Below are 18410 nucleotides of genomic sequence, written 5' to 3' on the forward strand. Positions count from 1 at the left end.
AGAAAGAGAGACACGCCTGCCCCCTCTTTACCAACTAATCATGCTGACTATACATAATTAAAGATGCTCATTATCAAAGCAGCGTTTTGGCAAATGACAAACAAGCGAGAGAAAGGATAAAAACAATGTGACAGAGAGGTTATTGAAGGAGAAATAACACTGGGGTCGTTAATTACAGACCTGGATCCCACTCATGCTGTTGTTAACCGGCACCGCTAATGAAATGGCGGCTTGTTTTCTGGGCTTGTTTTTGCCGATCCGTTAAGGTGTTTTGACACGTCGTCTCTCCATTTCACCCTCTCCAACGTTTTCATTATTCACCTGTTGCTGCATCCGAAAAAAATAACACACAGCTGTTTTTGTGACATGATGACTAATGGTGTGTGTCTTGTTGTTGTGCCCGTCGAGGTGCTCACTCCCCAACACCCCAACGCACACTGTATCACTCATAAACACACGCCCCGTGCTTGCATGTGAGCCACACACACACACACACGCATAGGTACACACAAACCTGGCAAAGATGCTCATCATGCAAAAAGTGATACTCCACCCGTGTGTGTGTGCGCGTTAGCGCGTGCCCTGCTTTCCCGCGTGTGGTGCGTTCTGGGTAATGAGACCGATGGCCTCACAGCCAGCAGCTCCTGGCTCCGTGTGCTCTTGTTTTCCCGGGAACTGGCGCTGAAGCTTCACCCAGCCAAGATGGAATGAGAGCTAATGGAGTCTGACTATGTTTGTCTCCATCCTTCACTCGCGCTCTCACCTGTCCCCCCCCCCCCTTTATCCGTCGCTTCGCCGGGCCCATTCCTCCTATCTCTTGTCCTCGTCTGACACTACCCGAGTCCTGCTTCTACGCACTACAACTCCCCACAGGCTATATTCTGCAGACTGTGCTTCCACGCTGGGCCTAAGTTCATCGCATGCGCCCCCTCCCCTCTTTGTCCTCATTTCCTTGTCTTCCCCTCACATGACCTCTCCCTCTCTCACACATAGGACTTCTCCGTAGTGTTTGTCAACAGGCACGGGTCTCTCTGCTTAAGATTAACAACACCAAAAGCCTACTCACCATATGGTTGTTGTATTGGACAGTTTCATCTCTTTGTTGTATTTGTCTTTTCATTTTTTGACAGTTTTGTTTGTTTTTGTTTTGACTTTCCCTCCTTCTTTCAAACTGATAACCATTCAGGTCATTTCAGATGTTATAACATTGTGTTTACTGTTCGCTGGTGTTGCATGAGTCAGAAAAGATCAATTGAACTGAAGTCTAAATGTAAACCCTTAAATACACAATGAAATGACCTCATTCTTATTCTTCGTGTTGTAGAAAACTGTGGATTTTTAATTGTAACCTCATCCTGTGCTAGTGGGGGCGACCATAAAACCAAACCAACAAAGCCCTCACTCATTTTTAATGCACAACAACCAGCGTTACTCTCATTCTCATGTTTTTGGTTATCCTGCAATAAAAACTTGTTTGAACAGAAATGACATCATATCAGGAAATTAAAGGAGCCATTTCATTTATTGTCTTTTAAATTAAGACTACCGATCAGCTTCTTGCCTCTGGCCGTCTCCTCAACTCATCCTCCATACACCGTCATGAAAAATCATTGGTGTTTTTTCCTCTTTTTCTTCTGCTGCATAAAAATACGTAAACTTGTGCAACCCCATGTTGTAGAATAACAATAAATGGACCTTGAACCTTGAAAAGTACCTGGTCACCTGCTGTGTAGTGTTCCTTCATTAGCTTTATTCAGTAAAATTGAAGAAAACAAATAGTGAGCCTTGGTAGCGCCGAATGGTGCAAATGATACCCACCGCCCCTCGTGTCCTGTCTGGATCACTATTAACCACCGAATACTCCTGAGCAGATAGATAGAATATAGTGTGTAAATAACTAAATAGTGTATTCAAAAGCATTATGCCACTACAACTTGATGAACAAACTGTCTTTTTCTGTCTTTTCTTGCATGCGGTTCGGTCAGTTCCACTGAAACACATTCATGAGGTGACATCAGCATATGCATGAAGATATAAGTGACAGTCCTGTGAGGCCATATTAAACACACTCTGCACGGGCCGACACTCGAACCCACCGATCAAACCTACAGTAATATGCAGTGTTCCTCTCCTCCTTAAAGTATCCTCATCACTCCAATCAGACAAACAGAGGATCTGTCTGTACAGATTGATCTGGATTAGTTTGCTCATAGTTGTGCCTGTCGGTGTGTGTTACTCCACTGCTGTTTATTTCATAGGGGACGGCCAGATGGCGTGAGTGTGGTAAAATGAGCACTTTTCATCTTGGCAGTCATTTCTTAGCCTTCGGCAAACAGCCCCTTCTTTCTGTCATTAATTCTCTTTCCCATTAACATTGACTTCATCATGAGTGTTAATATTTTGTGTATATGTGTGTGTGTGTGTGTGTCTACTGAGTCACTCAGCCAATAGCTTGCGAGAGTCCGAGCGCGGCTGTCAATGCCGTTTGCTGAATATGCTAATAGCCTAACACCTGTTTGTATAAGAAGAGGAAAACACACACCTCTCCATCAAACACTCCCACACAACACGAGCAGAGGACCAAAAACTGATTTTGAAGCTTTTTGGGGCGAGGTTGGTGAAACTTACGGACGCACACGTACACGTTCCTCACCCTCTTTTTTTTTATATACGCATATCTTTTTGTGTTTTAAGCATTTCTCTCGTGTACGAGAAGCAGGCGAGCGGTGTCATACGGGCCTCTAATCCCTTTTTCCCCTCTTTTTTTGTTTTGTTCCGTCCTCTGCAGTGATGGAGCCCATGACGGTGACGACGTCGGCGGTCGGACTGGATGAGTTCGACCGCAACGCCCCGCGGATCTGCGGCGTGTGTGGTGACAAGGCCACCGGCTTCCACTTCAACGCCATGACGTGCGAGGGCTGCAAGGGTTTCTTCAGGTGCGTGCCCCCCCCCGTGTTGAGAATTGTGTGTTCATGTTGTCGTGTGAGTTTTTAAGTGTGTTTTGATGATGACGCTATAGCAAGTGTGTGTGTGTGTGTGTGTGTGTTTCTCTCTGTTGTGAGGTGGTATTCGCTGCCTTTTCCATGTGGAGGTTCTAAAGTCACGATACAGTGTCTGATGTTATGGTACACTGTGTTATTTTTATGTCTGGCTGCATAAACAATCTACATTATTCAGTGGAGTTCACTCAGTTTTTTCTCTCTCTCTCTCTCTCTCTCTCTCTCTGGCTCGCTCGCTCTCTCACATTCACTCACACACACAACATGCTTTTTTTTCATAGATTGAGGATTCTGAATATGATTAAATAATGAGGTATTGTTGTTCATTTAAATCCTACCAGCTGAAGGTCATCATTTGTTTTTTTTGTGAATGAAAAGAGCTGGTAAAGTATATGCACTCGGTTCCCACATCTTATGGCACCGTATATGAAATATTCCTTCAAAGGTGCTTATTTCAGTTTAGTTTAGCAGTTCGTTTTTGGGGGTTCTACAATACATATGTTTAAAGTTGTCTTATCATCAATGCGCAGCGGAACGTTTGAACCCTCACAGGGAATAAAGGATGGATTTGCTCTCATATAGGCGCAGTATGAAGCGCAAAGCCGCCTTCACCTGTCCATTCAACGGGACCTGCACCATCACCAAGGACAACCGGCGTCACTGCCAGGCCTGTCGTCTCAAGCGCTGCGTTGACATCGGCATGATGAAAGAGTGTGAGTACACTGTTTTTATAGCAATGCTGCGACTGATGTCGAAGCCATAGCTTGAGCTGGAGGTGTGAAGACGAGCTGCAAACATTTTTAGTTTCAACCGTTTTTAACTCTTCTTTTTAATTTCTTTTTTAAAATCTCATATTGTAATGCGTGTTAGCTGTGCATTAAAATGATGAGATGATCGGACTTATTTCCAATGCAGTTTCTCTCCCAAACGGCAGTAATACTTTAGACATATCGAGTGATATTTAGGTCACGTTAATGTCACATCTCACCTTATAGACAGATATTTGGAATTGCTTAAAGAACATTTTCATTAAAAGACTCATAACCAGAAGACTCATAACCACTGTGCATACTGTCATACAGTAGGTCTGATTTCTTAAACTTTGATGCTTACAAAATAAAGCGCTCTGCCTCTGGACATCCGTTTGGTGTGATATCCATGTGAAGCTGCTTCTGATGCGTCTTCAGGATCAGTGCTGAGCTTCAAACTCGCAGCCGTTGTTGCACGAAATACATTTCACTCGATTCACGGTTTTCACTTCTGTGCCATATTTCAGCACATAACGCCAGTGAGAGGAGGGCAACCTACTGGCCAGTTGATTAGTTGTCATGTCTGGCTCGCACAACAGCTTTGAATTTTGTTCCAATCCAGGATTTAAATCAATGCATTATTAAAAACCAACCCATAAAAATCTATTTGTCACTGTTGCTGTTTTAATGATGCAGTTAATTATGCTGTCATCATCATTATGACAGTTCTAATATTCATTGATATTCACTTTATTAGCTTTCTCTGGACAGAAAAGGTCAATAAATTAGTTTTCCGATGTTCCAACTGCTTGGAGGCATAAAGTGTCAGGTTGGCTTGTGTAAGCGGTGAACAGGTTTCCTGCTCGCAGAGCATTTACGGTAATCTGATATTTAAAGACATTCAGGAAGACCAGCGGCCAATAGAATCGATGGCAGGGTGTAAATTGATCTGATGTGAGACAAGGAGACAGTCAATAGTGGTTATACATTAGGCAGGCTGTATGTACCATATGGCAAACTCGGGCTTCGGGTCAAACACAAGCTGCAAGATAATAATTGTTGTGTTTAATCCTGCTTTTAATGGCAGCACATGGGGTTTCCATCACCAGTGCTGTGTGGATGGTATTCATCGAAAGTGTCGAAGTAATTTATCCTAACTGGATGGCAATTGCATTTGTGTTACATTTGAAAGGCTGTTTGACACAGTTCCGCTCCTAACCACCTTGGTTATGCATGCGGTACCAGGGTGTTATACAAGTAGTAGCCGTTGTGAGGGGAGACTGAGACGTCGCCTCACCCCGCGTTACCTCAAAATGACACTTTGTCACAACTGATTCATAGCTTTTTCTTCATAACAGAGTTGCAAGACGGCGTGCGCTCGAATTTCAGCAAACCAATGGGAAGTAGCACCAACAGCAGCGCGTCAGCATAACCACGACAAGACGTTGACGACAAGGGGAGAATGACACAGAAAGAGAGAAGGCAGGAAGTAAGGAAGGGAGGAAGGAATGAAGCCGGGGGGGTAAAGTGCTGCGCAACAATGACTCTTTCTTCAAAGAGACACACAATGGTCTGAGCCACATTTCGTTTTACAAACTGTGTGTGTGTGTGTGTGTGTGTGTGTGTGTGTGTGTGTGTGTGTGTGTGTGTGTGTGTGTGTGTGTGTGTGTGTGTGTGTGTGTGTGTGCGTGTGTGTGTGAGAATCAGGGATGATGCAGGGCACGGCTCAGACTGCCGATAACTCCTGTGCTGATCACAAATAGCCACATGACATTGGAGCGTCTGTATTGAGAGAGAGAGAAGAGTGGGCGGGAGGAGCGAGACTTATCATTATGAAGCGCTCTCTTTGTCTCTCACAGTCAGCATTCAGGTTTCAGGCTGAAGGAAGTCCACTGTACTCACCGAGTGTTACAGCTGCCCTGCTCGTCCCCACCGTGTCTGTGGACCGCACTGTACGGCCGGTGCAAAACTCCCACCTTCTGCAGTAATAAGCCAGTTTCAGGAATGTTGCATTAACTGCGAAGGCAGGATCGCTCCGGGGAACCACGGCAATTAGCGTTTGACAATTTCAAATGATTGACTCTGGGTAATTCCCATCACAGTCGTCTGAAGTCTGAGACATGAGTTGGATAAAATGTTCTCACACACTACAAGTCCCACAGGTTACATTCAGCCAATGTTGTGCCACAAGCACCAGGAAGCTTAAAAAAAACAAACCCGCACATGCTTCTGCACTCCTGTGCACATGTGACTCATCATTTATATCCTGTTGTTGCACGACTTCATGCAGTGCAATTCAGTAGAAATTTAATTGAAAATAAGATGACTCAGTGTATTGCAGAAATGTGCTGGCATGTGAAATGTATTTATTTTCCCCGTCGGCGTCCTGTGAGGATGTTTTGTGTGCATCTCTACATGTTCGGTCTTGTGACAGCACTGCCGACTTTCTCATCTATCCTAAAAATACATATATATTTATTTGTTATCAGTACATTTACAGTCTTTCTTTGGATAACTTTTTCAAATAACATTTTTGTGGCTTCTTGAAAGACATTTTGAAAAAGATTTATTTCATGTAAAATTGACAAGACTGAATAACAAACAATCCACTGGCATTAAGATGAGGTTCTCAGGATGTATTTACGCACTGATAATACATGTCTCATCTTTTTGGACGCAAGATGGTATATTACGTTCACAAGGACGAATTACAATTCAGTTACCGTCTGAAAAGACTTCTCCGTGTGTGTGTGTGTGTGTGTGTGTGTGTGTGTGTGTGTGTGTGTGTGTGTGTGAGAGCGTATGTATTTGCATGCTTGCCGTGTTTGCCTGCTTTTGGGGTGTGTGTGTGTATTCCTAACAGGATTCCAATCACAGGAGAGTTTCTGAAACGTTTGAGCCTTTTCAGATGATTGAATTCCCGCCCTCGGTGTCTTTCAGTAGCAACAGCTTCTACTGCGGCGCTGCCCTCCATTTGTCGCCCTAATTTGTATTCTTCGTCCTCTCTCCGACTCCTTTGTATTCTGTCTCTTTGACAACCCTTACACCGGCATTACCATAAGTGCCAGATGCTTAATTTATTGTTGGATAGACTTGTCAAATGGACGCGTTTATGCACCACAAAAATAAAACAAAACCAAGGCTTGTTCTCCCAGACTGTTTACCTTTTATCTTTCTAAGCCATCCATAGAGAGTTGTGTGTGCTGTGCTGTCCAAAGAAATTCTCAGATTTGTTTTTGCTGATAATGCGGAGCCAAATTGATCCCATTGACTGAATGAGCGCAGCATCTACACATACAGTATGTGATGGTATGCACCTTTTAAAGTCGGTTAGAGTTCTGTCAATAAACAGAAGGAAGAAGAACAGGAACAAATTTAAAAAAAAAAACAATTGTATGTACTTTACTCGAAAAAAAAAATTTGACGAGTCAGATCTTTTGTTTCTGCGGTGTGAACAGAACAGTGATGTCAGTGTTAGCTGAGTTAGCTCAGAGCTGTGGAATATTGAATCATCTTTACTCACCTCAGTCTTACCCTCAGGTGTTCATCAAGCTCATGTTTTGAACTTATTTTTAAAATACAAAAAGTGTCGGTTGTCTTATCGCTGTGGGCCATGAGAAGCAGGTCGATATCTGTCATGGATATCGGCTGAAAAATATAAATCCGTACCTTGCATCACTAGCTTCTGATAAGCCGTTTTGCCCGACTCTCTGCATGCGTGGGCGCCCTGACGCCCGACTGACCTGAATTCACCTCTCGCAACATCACACTCCCAGGCCAGCGGTGGAGAAAATGAATTGCCTCACACCAAATCCAGCTTGACGCACATCGCACCAAATCTGAGCGGCATCCATTGTGTTTAAGCGGTCGGTCGGCGGGTTAATGAGTCAGCCCGCTGTGAACCTCTGGCCTGGGGGGTGGTCAAGATGCTCTTTGATGGTCTATTGTTTTTCTTTGGGTCGACCCCTGCCTTAATGATACCGTCCTGGCTGGGGACTGACCGGTCCAGGACTGACCCTGGCTTCTGGCTACATACTCGGTCGTCCTCACCGCGGAGGAGTTGTTGTCGGCAGTCGGCTCCTGGCGTGGGACCGGGTGGACGTTGGAGCGTAGCCCAAGCCTAATTAATGGCGGTCGGTTCAAAGAGATGAAAGCCAAGTAAATCCTTTGGCTAGCGAAGCAGTAAGAGTCATTCAGTTGCCTTTTTAAGACTGTGTAGCCAAAATGTTGTTGTTGTTGTCTGCATCGCCACATTATGCGCTTATGTAACGGTGTTCCTGTGGTTGCCATTCAGGGTGCAATCACTGAAAATCCTCTTCAAATATAGTTGTTTACAGCTTCCAGGAAAACAACCAGTATTCAGTATGCGGTGCATGATCTCAACACATCCGTGCCATCCCATTGGTCTCTTAAAGTAGCAGTTACTCGAAAGTACTGATTTGCTTTATTTATTCCTTTGATCCGAATTTGTACTTACCATTGCCGAGGCCAAAAGCTGCAGCAACATATTTTATTGACGATTTAGGAATAGGTAACAGACAAACCATTTAGACATTTCTGTATTAACAGAGGAAGACGGTAAAACAGTTTGACCACATAAAGGTACATTTAGAGGAGGTTACTACAGCAGACCAACCAAACAAGGTCTCTAGCTCTTAAAAACGGTACACGACATGCCTGTAAAACTTTTAAAAAAAATTGCATCATCTGATGGAGCTAAATTAAATGTCAGTTTGGTACGAATCGTGAGAGAGTGTCTGTTGCTGCCAGACTGCCGGGGCATATGTGCGCGTATTATGACCTCATGGCTCTGGGCCTGTCTCTCCTTGGCAGTCGTGATGTCTGTCTGTCTGCACAGTCGAGCGATCAGTCACTGTGGCAGAGAGTCAAAAGGATTATATGGGCCGAGGCATTCAGGGGTCAGTGCGTTACTCCATCAGTGACTGGATGACGTGAACACTAACTTTAACTATAAAATACCATGGAAGTAGTAGGTTTACTGTTATGTTATTGGGCAGTATTATATAGATATATATGTATATATTTCTATATTCTGCCCTGTTTCTTTGTTCCCTGTGTGCTATATTTAGGGTGCCACACGATGCTGAAGAAGCAACGCTGTGTAATTAACCTGCTAGATAATACGCATCCTTTTGCTCTGAACACATAAATGTATAGTCCTCCCCCCCCCCCCCTCTATCGGTCTTGTTGCCATTGCCACTCTTCCTGCTTCCTTTCTCTGGACTCGACAGAGACATTGTGTTCTGAAACAAAGAGTAGACAAACATATACCCGAACACAGCGTGTTAAAGTTAACAGTTTCTAAATTCAAAATTCTGAGAATGTCTATGATTCAGAGGATGCCTCCACACGGCCCAGCGGCGGCTAGTTGCTAATTGTGCTAACATTGGAATAGTGTGTATGTGGTAGACATTACTGCAGTATATCCTTACATAGTAAATAGTTGTTTGCTGCTATATTAAGGCTCTGAATTTTTAATTTAGCACATTGTCATGATTAGCAGTTGGTAGTGGTGCGTATGTTCAGTGTGTGTGTGTGTGTGTGTGTGTGTGTGTGTGTGTGTGTGTGTGTGTGTGTGTGTGTGTGTGTGTGGGTGTGTTCGCTCAGCTTGTTCCTCTATAATGAGCATATACAGGCATGTATTTGGCACGGTTTCTATGTTATGACGTCTTTAATCTTATAACTCAATTAAAGCACTGACTGTAATATAGTGTCAAAATGTGTTCCAATTTAAGGAATAAACCAACAAGAAATGTAACACAGAAGCATTTCTTTCAGACCACCTCATTACAGATGTCCCATCGGCAAACGGAACGTTTGAGCCGCCTGTTTTTCATCTTCATAAAATCTCTTCAGGCACAGCTTGTATTCCGGGGTTTCCTGTTTCACACCACGAGTGGCCGGTCCGCAACACACATCCAGATGTTGGGTCAGTCAGTGTGTTGCTGAGAGGCGCCTTTTGAAAGGAAAAATATTGTACAGCAGGAATTGTTGGGGTTTGGGTTAGAGTGTTGCAATGGCCTTTCCACAACAACAGTTTTTTACTGGAGCAACCAGACTAACGGCAGCTGCAGTGGTTTATGGGTAGATCTCAGAGGGCTGTGAGATACCAGTCATAGAGAGACGTCTAGAGACTCTGCACGTTGATATTTTAGAAAGCCAATAGGCCGAGATGCTGTTGCTAGTGTGACCAACTCAGCCTTCCCGCTATGTTCATCCACTCATGGCCGACCACAGCTGATGTTTCAGAACCCAGTAGTTGTCTTTGATTTTTTTTTTAAGGTATTGAAAAGCAAACGAAACAATGTTAATTCTTTATGTATCGGAGTGCATTGGGTTTTGAAGCCAATAGATCTGTTGTGAACTGTAATACATAATGAGTGTTGTGACTATAACATTACAAAGTCATGTAATGCTCTAAGACATGTGGAAGTGGCACGCAAACCCAGGAATTCCCAAAAGATCCTCTCATCTAGTCAAAACCTAAGAGCGTCTCCAAACAGTATGTCTAATCCACTCTGCACCACCGTTCCACTCCGCAGTCTCAACTCCTGCAGCATGAATAAGGCAAAAGGCTCTTAAACATCCAGCATCGGCCGCACTAAAAAGGCAGCAGACATGAAAGTTAATCGTAACATTTTGTTGCTTAAAAATGTCTTATTCAGCGTTAGGTTGTCCATAACTCTGCCCACATGTGTTACTTCTAGTTGCAAAAAAAACAACAATCCACTTATATATATATATATATATATATATATATATATATATATATATATATATATATATATATATATATATATATATATATATATATATATATATATATATATATATATATATATATATACAGTCTGTGGGCCCAAACAACAACACACCTAAAGTTCCTCCAGTAACGATTGTTACCTGTAGTCCTTTCCTGTCATTAACAGTGTAATGCAGAGAGTGCAAAGAGAGAGTGCTGTCACTACGCACTGTGGGACCACTTGTCTAGACCTGTTCATGTGTTCACTTTCACTAGATACATAATGAGAGGAGTCCAGATCAGTTACACCGTGTGATACTTTGGGTGTTAATGGAGCTCCCTTTAGATTAAATCCAAGACTTGTCCGCAGCTTTCTCTCTCTTTTTTTTGATGGATTTCATCATCAGATTTTCAATGTTTGCGCATGAATGCAATTCAGTACCTAAAGGACTTTAGTTTATGATGTAAGGAGGGTTTAAAGCACATTGTGGCAATGTATGTTTAATGATAATCTTTACTGATTTGCCTTTTTTTCATTGTTTCTTTGGGGACTTTGACATCAGTATTTGTGAATACTGATTTGTGTGTGTGCTGGGGAGTTTTTTACATCTGCTCCATGTAAGATTTTTTTATTTATCTTCCATTCCATCCTTTCACAGTCATCCTGACAGACGAGGAGGTTCAGAGGAAGAAGGACATGATAATGAAGAGGAAAGAGGAGGAGGCAGCCCGGGAGGCGATGAGGCCACGCCTGAACGAGGAGCAGTCCCAGATCATCTCCAGTCTGGTGGAGGCTCACCACAAGACCTACGATGCCTCCTATTCTGACTTCTCCCGCTTCAGGGTTAGTCCAGCACAAAGTTTCCTCCTCTACCGCAACCACACTCAGTTTTCATTTATCATCTGTGCAGCCAGAATCACTTTGTTGTCCACCATAAATATGGGTGCAGCAGGTCATGATGCCATGCAACGGAAGGGAGGCTTCCCTGAAGCACGGCATCAGACCATAATGCTACGTTTCCCAGTGAAAAGCTAATTGATACAGAAGCAACTTTTCTCTCAACACAAGTTCCCTACACCACAGTGTACTTGATGTGTAATTTCAAGGTATCACCAAAGAAACAAAATTCCTTGGAGGTTAAATGCTTAAGATCTGAGCAAACAACAAGAACGTAATAATAGGATATGGATACCATCTGCTCTGGTTTACCACATCATAACAGACCGTAGCATTCTCTCTTTTAGTTTGTGTCCATTACTGTAAGTGGCAGCAGTATAAAGTATGTATCTGTCCTTACTTCATTTATGCCATGGCCACTGAGAATACTTTGTTTGGCTTTGATCACCTTCTAGTGACTGGACAGTTTAACCAATGGCTGTAAACTGGAGGCAAGGACAGCACCAGTGAGGCTTAGCTAAACGTCTCTGAGCTCGCATGTGTGTGTGTTTGGAGTTTGCTTGAATCCTGACGTCTAAACCGAGAGCATATATGTGACCCCTTTGTGGTACTCCCGTTTATCAACACTGGTCATCTTGAGACAGCTGTAAATAGTTCCTGTAAGCTCAGTCACATTTACTTCAGACCAACACGTTGGCTACCATCGCACATTTGTGATTTCAATTAGTAACAACAGACACCAAAGGCGTTGATCCGCCCGACGGAGGCGCCGTATTTTCTTTCTCCACGTCACAAACTTGATACTTTTAGAGGACGTTCTCCCCGCAGATGGAACGTCTCAAAACACTTCTCCCTTTGTCTGTTATCGAAAAGCGACAAGTGTGATTCTAGCACACACTGTGCAGACGGATACTAAATTGTAGGTGTCACTTTGGGCTGAGTGTGAACCTCTTCAAAATGAAGCACTCCATCACAATAGATCAGACTAAAAGACACTGAGGTGTACTTCAGAAGTGATTAGCAATCGCCTCCTTAAATAGACCGATGCACACTGAATAAGAACATGACGATGGCCACAAACCGATACTTTACATGGAAAACACCCAGTGTCATTGCTTTTATACGTTTTATGCCCCCCCCCCCCCCAGGTGGACGAGCCCCAGCAGTGCATTGAGTTGTGAACGTGCTGCGCTGCTGTATGAATATTTGTGTTTCTCTGTGTGTTCACAGCCTCCGGTGCGTGAAGGTCCAGTAACACGCAGTGCCAGCAGAGCCGCCTCCCTTCAGTCTTTGTCCGATGCCTCCTCTGACTCATTCAACCACTCAACTGGTGAGAGTCGTCCTCCTCCTCCTCCTCCTCCTCCTCCTCCTCCTCCTTTTCCCGTCCTTGTTCGTTTTTCATGCTTCAGGGTTAACTTCACCAAGGACACAGTTGTGATGACCTCTGTTGATTTACAAATACATCGGGATACAAACAGCAACCATCTGCCCGCTGTTGACCTCTGCTCTCTTACTAAGTTGTATTGTGCCAGTGAAAGCCTATTCATAGTCTATGTACAGTTGTACAACCGCTACTCTTTTACTCAGCAAGGCCCCTCACTGGAGAAACAAGCACATGGGCTATGCATGCATCAGTGTTTCCCACAGGACTTTGTGAGACTGTGGTCGGTGGACTTCAAACCCTCTAGGGAGGGCAAGAAAATTGAGTGCATTTTAAAGCTAAATGCACTCAATGTGGTGCACTTTGAGCGTACAATTAAGAGACTAGAAGCACAAAAACGTGGTAAATGAGACTGGTCCGTATTTTTAGACGGGCAGAACCCCTGATGCTCTCTGAGGAGAATCGGACCCGTCCCTCCCCTCAGGCACACCACCCGTTGAGAAGTGTAAATATATTTTCAGTTCATCAAGGCCACAGTAATTAATGGGAAACACTGATGCATACTTCTTACACTCATGACATAAAACTCAATGTGTTTACCGTTACATTTATTGTGAAGGCTGTTGTATATTTCATATATACAGTAGCCTGTTGTCCTTGATGGATGGGAAGTGATAAGTGCAATTAAATACAGTGACAGTGTTGGGGTTATTTCATGTAAATATAACGGCATATCCACAGGTCTTTAAAAGTCTGAAATGGTCTGCAATTACCAAAACAAAGGCTTTAAAATCATACAAAAAAAATCACATTTTAAATGTATAAATGATGTATGTTTGTACTCATCTACGTTTCGTGTTAATGTAGATTTTTCTTACATTGCTCATTTTAGCTTCAAAGTGATAGCTTCATAACAGTTGTTAGTCGCCCCAAGGTAGAAGCTTCTGGGAATGCCAATAAAGAAATAAACTACTTATTTTGCCAGCTTTTTTATTTCTATGTTTTTTTAATTGATTTTCAACCTGTGAACTCACCTCCTGTTTTGCCATGTTCAACATCTCATCGGCTCGTTGCCTTTTCTGTGTGTTCAACGCGCTTCCCTTTAATCACTCCCTTACTCTGCCTCTGTGCTCATCTTGTCTCCTAATCCCCTCCTCAAACAGAGTCAGTGGACACCAAGATGAACTTCAGCAGCCTGTTAATGATGTACCAGGACAGCGCGAGCAGTCCAGACTCCAGTGAGGAGGACACAAAGCTTTCTATGCTGCCCCACCTGGCTGACCTGGTCTCCTACAGCATCCAGAAGGTCATCGGCTTCGCCAAGATGATCCCAGGCTTCAGGTACAAACCGACACACAGGAACGGACATTCAGCAGTGGGGGCTGTCCCGGATATCACATGAATGTAATGTAGTACATTTATTACAGTTAGATCTGTAAAACACTTGACCTTAAAGTACAGCGCTGCAGCACAGTGGTTCTAAAGCAACGTCGGTCAGCTTCATTGCAACAACCGACCACTAGATTGGCCGCTTTAAGCCCCGTACGAAACATGTACTAACCGTGTTACCGTGTTTTATACACGCAAACTCTTTGCAGGCTAATCCGTCCGTGGTGTACACTTGAAGCTCCGTCACCAGCCTGTTACCACGGTAACAGTAAAACAGGGTCCTTATAACTGTCCTTGGTGCTGAAGATTTTCTCTGTCATTCATAAAAACAATTCCTATTCTTCAGAACTCTGAGAGCGAAAGCCTGTCGAATGCCTGGCCTCATGTTTCGCGAAGACGTCGCTCCATAGAACTCCTCAATTTGAATAAAGTGATCAATTCGATTTTTATTTTTTACTTATGAACTCGACTCTTCAATGAATATAACTTGTCAGTGTAGGCCTCCCTCTATGTGCGGTAGAGCAAACAGTGTTTTTACCGCAGTGTGAATGATGTTTTTGGAAGGCTACAAATCTCTCATATAGATATGCAATATAAGTTATTAATCATATTCTGGCCATGTTAAATATTGAATCCCTATTAACCCTGCAGCTATCTGCTGCTTTACCGAGTTCTGGTAATCATTCGTTGAAATTCTGCTGGGTCCAACCAGTCGCACTCACCGACACAAAGGCTAGCAGCTCCTCGCCCACGCGCAGAGCACACTGGCTTGCTGGCTCCGTTAATGCAGGGACATTGTTGGGTAAAGCGAGACTCTATTATCACTCCCAAACAAACAAGCTCTTCCTGGAATATGCTGGAACAGGCTGTAGCTCCATCAACGCATGCTGCGCTGAGAGATGAGTTCATACATGTATGCACGTACAGAGGTCACATAATCAAAGAATAGAGGAGACCCGTATGGGTGCGCATGATGCATGTGTGTTTGTTACGAAACGGAAAACAATAATCGTTGACGTGCTAGCTTTGCATTTACCTACATTTGTTCCTGCCGCTCGCCTCGTTGTGGAGCCGAGTCTCAGCTGTATGTCGTATTTCCTCTGGGAAGATAGAGTAAGAGTGTCTGGGAATACTTTGTTTACCGAGAAGATGCTGCAAAAAGATGATAACCTGGAGCTCTATGCGGCTCTAAGCATTGACTAAAGGTGTTCGGATGTGTTCTCATCCTGGACCTCTAGATTAACTCCGGTAACACCCTTAAACCTCAGGGCAACTCTGGCCGTTGATTTGTGAAGCACTTCTTTAAAGTGTTTACCTTCTCAGTCTCACACACCCCTATTTTGTCCCTGACTGTGCTGCACAGTTTTCATTCAAGGTCTCGAGGCCTCTTACACACCACGTCAATACCTCACACACACACTCTCACACTCAGACATGAACAAACATTTACGTGTAGGTGGTTAAGTAGACCCTTCTGACAGTTCATTCTTTGTGAATTTTTGCACTCAGTGTTGTTTGCCACACAGTGGATGTATAAAGAGAACTGGATACAGTGTTGGAGGCGCGCGCCGTTCATTCCTATGAAAGTGGCGCACGAAGCCAAACATGTTTGATTTTGGATCGTAAGATTCAGATGGAATGACCCGGATCTTCTGCCAATCTGAAGCATCCATGGGCCCGCAGAGCAGGCGCAGTAGGGTTTCCTTTAACCCCGTCTCCCGGCCCTCGGTCCAGCCTCGTTCTCGGCCTAGGAAAATAACTCAGACACAGAAGTTGTAATTACCATTTGGAAACTATGTCAAATTAGCTTCCCAGCCCGGTGCTCTTGCTTTGGGCTTGAATAGCACACACCAACCCCATGTATATGATGGCTCAGACAGTAGACCGTTCTCTCTGTCTACTGTAAAATAAAGAAAAGTCAAATAAAGCTGAAGCTGAAGTAAAGACACCACCAAAGACCCCCCCCCCCCCCCACACTCTTGTCAGAAGTGTGAATGCTGAAACCTGTCAGTGCCTGTGAACATTGACTCATTAACATGCCGTATCTGTGACTGTGTGTGTTCCAGAGAGCTGACCGCAGAAGACCAGATCTCTCTGTTGAAGTCGAGTGCCATTGAGATCATCATGCTGCGTTCGAACCAGTCCTTCAGTCTGGACGACATGTCCTGGAGCTGCGGGGGGCCGGACTTCAAATACTGCGTCAACGACGTCACAAAGGGTCGGTCACATCTCACTGTCGATCTCGAAACAAAAACAGAAAGAAGCATGGCAAGAGTGCGTTTTACCTGCAGAATCAGCACATAAAGACAAAGACTTCATGTACTTCAGCAGACTTTAAAGACACGGGCCTTGCTTATTGATGACACATCCTCTCAGTACACACACACACACACACACACATACACACATACATTCATACATACATACGTACACGCACACACACCTCTTCTTCCCTGTTCACCCAAAGGCTGCAGCATCAAGCATTTATTTTTCTCCCACCTTATATAACGTAACCTTACATGATCTCACACACACACACGCACACGCACACACACACGCACACACTGCTTTTTCTACGCACACGTGCTTTAGGTATTTTCATGGAAGCAATAAAGCAGCCGCAAACACACACTCCGCTTTTAGTCCCTCACACATGCATGGCAGGAAGCAATGCTCTTAAGAGAGTAATGATTCATCCTTGAAGCCCACTGCTGTATAAAGTGTGTTTTTCATTCATGAATCAATAAAAAAAGCCTCTCTTAGTGGCAGAAGATGCAACCGACTCTGCAGCACTAACGGTATGTTTCTGTGTCGCCCCCCCACCGTAGCGGGTCACACTCTGGATCTGTTGGAGCCGCTGGTGAAGTTCCAGGTCGGCCTGAAGAAACTCAACCTGCACGAGGAGGAGCACGTGCTGCTCATGGCCATCTGCCTGCTCTCCCCAGGTACTGCTAGTGTTGTGTGCTTTTTTTTTTCTTTTTCCAAACAGTGGAGCAAGGGGGGGCTGTGTCGCTTGCTGAACAGCCAAGAATTCACACATGTGGTGAAGGATGTTTGTCAGCGAACGAAATCACTGAATGAGTTCAAACAGCAAGTCCCACTTCGAGAATAGGCGATGAGTCATTCCCCATCTCGAACATGTCAAAGGCTGTCTGGTTCCACTATTAAACGCTATTGTGAGTTAAAGAGCCAACGAGCTTTGATAAATGTTTCTGTTCAAAGACCTCTTTCAAGATGGGAACAAATTCAACCACAGAAATCTGAAGATGTACTCCTCTCCAAAGACAAAAGGCTGCTCTTTCACTGTAAAACTCACATTATATTGCAAATATATACGATGACTTGCAACCAGTCAGATATATATAGATATATATACACATAAACACAGTAACGTGGTTACTGTGTCTTATGTAGTTCTGTAATGGACAGTATTGTTTCAACTGGGCTTGAACGTCCTGACTGATTCTCTCTCTCTCTCTCTCTCTCTCTCTCTCTCTCTCTCTCTCTCTCTCTCTCTCTCTCCACCTGAACCTTACCCTGCTTTCCTTTTCTCCCTGTGCGCCCCCCCCCCCGATGGCAGACCGCCCCGGCGTCCAAGACCACGGCCGCATCGAGCAGCTCCAGGACCACCTGTCGGAGACGCTGCAGGCCTACATCCAGGTGAACCACCCCGACGGGCGCCTCCTCTACGCCAAGATGATCCAGAAGCTGGCCGACCTGCGCAGCCTGAACGAGGAGCACTCCAAGCAGTACCGCTCGCTCTCCTTCCAGCCCAAGCACAGCATGCAGCTCACCCCGCTGGTGCTGGAAGTGTTCGGCAGCGAGGTGTCATAGCCGAGGCGGAGGAGGCGGCGGTGCGCACGCTCGCTCGCATGCACACACACACACACACACACACACACTGATAACCAACCCTTACCGCCCCTTTCCCCCCCCCCCAAGAGAACCCCAGCCCCGATACACCTGGACGTGAGGGAGAAAGATGGATAGTCTGATAGCGAGACGGTTACCTTCACCTCTTCATCATCACCTCCCTATCCTCCTCCTCCTCCCGACCTCAAGCTGCAAGACCCACGTGCCCGGATTTATGGATTCAATACACCTCAATATGCTCTCAGATAGCCAGATTGTATGTTAAAGCTGATTCTTGCTGTTTTGCAAAACACAGCTACGCATTAAGTCAGGCAGATATCCTTGACTCATCGACATCCACAACAGGCCCCGATCCTCT

The 18410-nt window shown here is 44.5% G+C and overlaps 1 protein-coding gene across 1 annotated transcript in view; it reads left to right on the plus strand.

Moving 5' to 3' along the window:
• Positions 1-18130, plus strand: part of LOC306780845 (vitamin D3 receptor A) — a 56905-nt gene extending 38775 nt beyond the window's left edge. The window contains exons 3-10 of the mRNA XM_079273345.1: positions 2789-2936; positions 3582-3712; positions 11171-11355; positions 12640-12739; positions 13954-14131; positions 16246-16397; positions 17008-17124; positions 17760-18130. Of these exons, the coding sequence (XP_079129471.1) occupies positions 2791-2936; positions 3582-3712; positions 11171-11355; positions 12640-12739; positions 13954-14131; positions 16246-16397; positions 17008-17124; positions 17760-18013 (1263 nt within the window). The 5' untranslated portion in view covers positions 2789-2790 and the 3' untranslated portion in view covers positions 18014-18130. The remainder of the gene's footprint in view (positions 1-2788; positions 2937-3581; positions 3713-11170; positions 11356-12639; positions 12740-13953; positions 14132-16245; positions 16398-17007; positions 17125-17759) is intronic.
• The last annotated feature ends 280 nt before the right edge of the window (positions 18131-18410 follow it).

Source organism: Melanostigma gelatinosum (genome assembly GCF_949748355.1).
Source record: "Melanostigma gelatinosum genome assembly, chromosome: 8".
Classification (NCBI taxonomy): Eukaryota; Metazoa; Chordata; class Actinopteri; order Perciformes; family Zoarcidae; genus Melanostigma; species Melanostigma gelatinosum.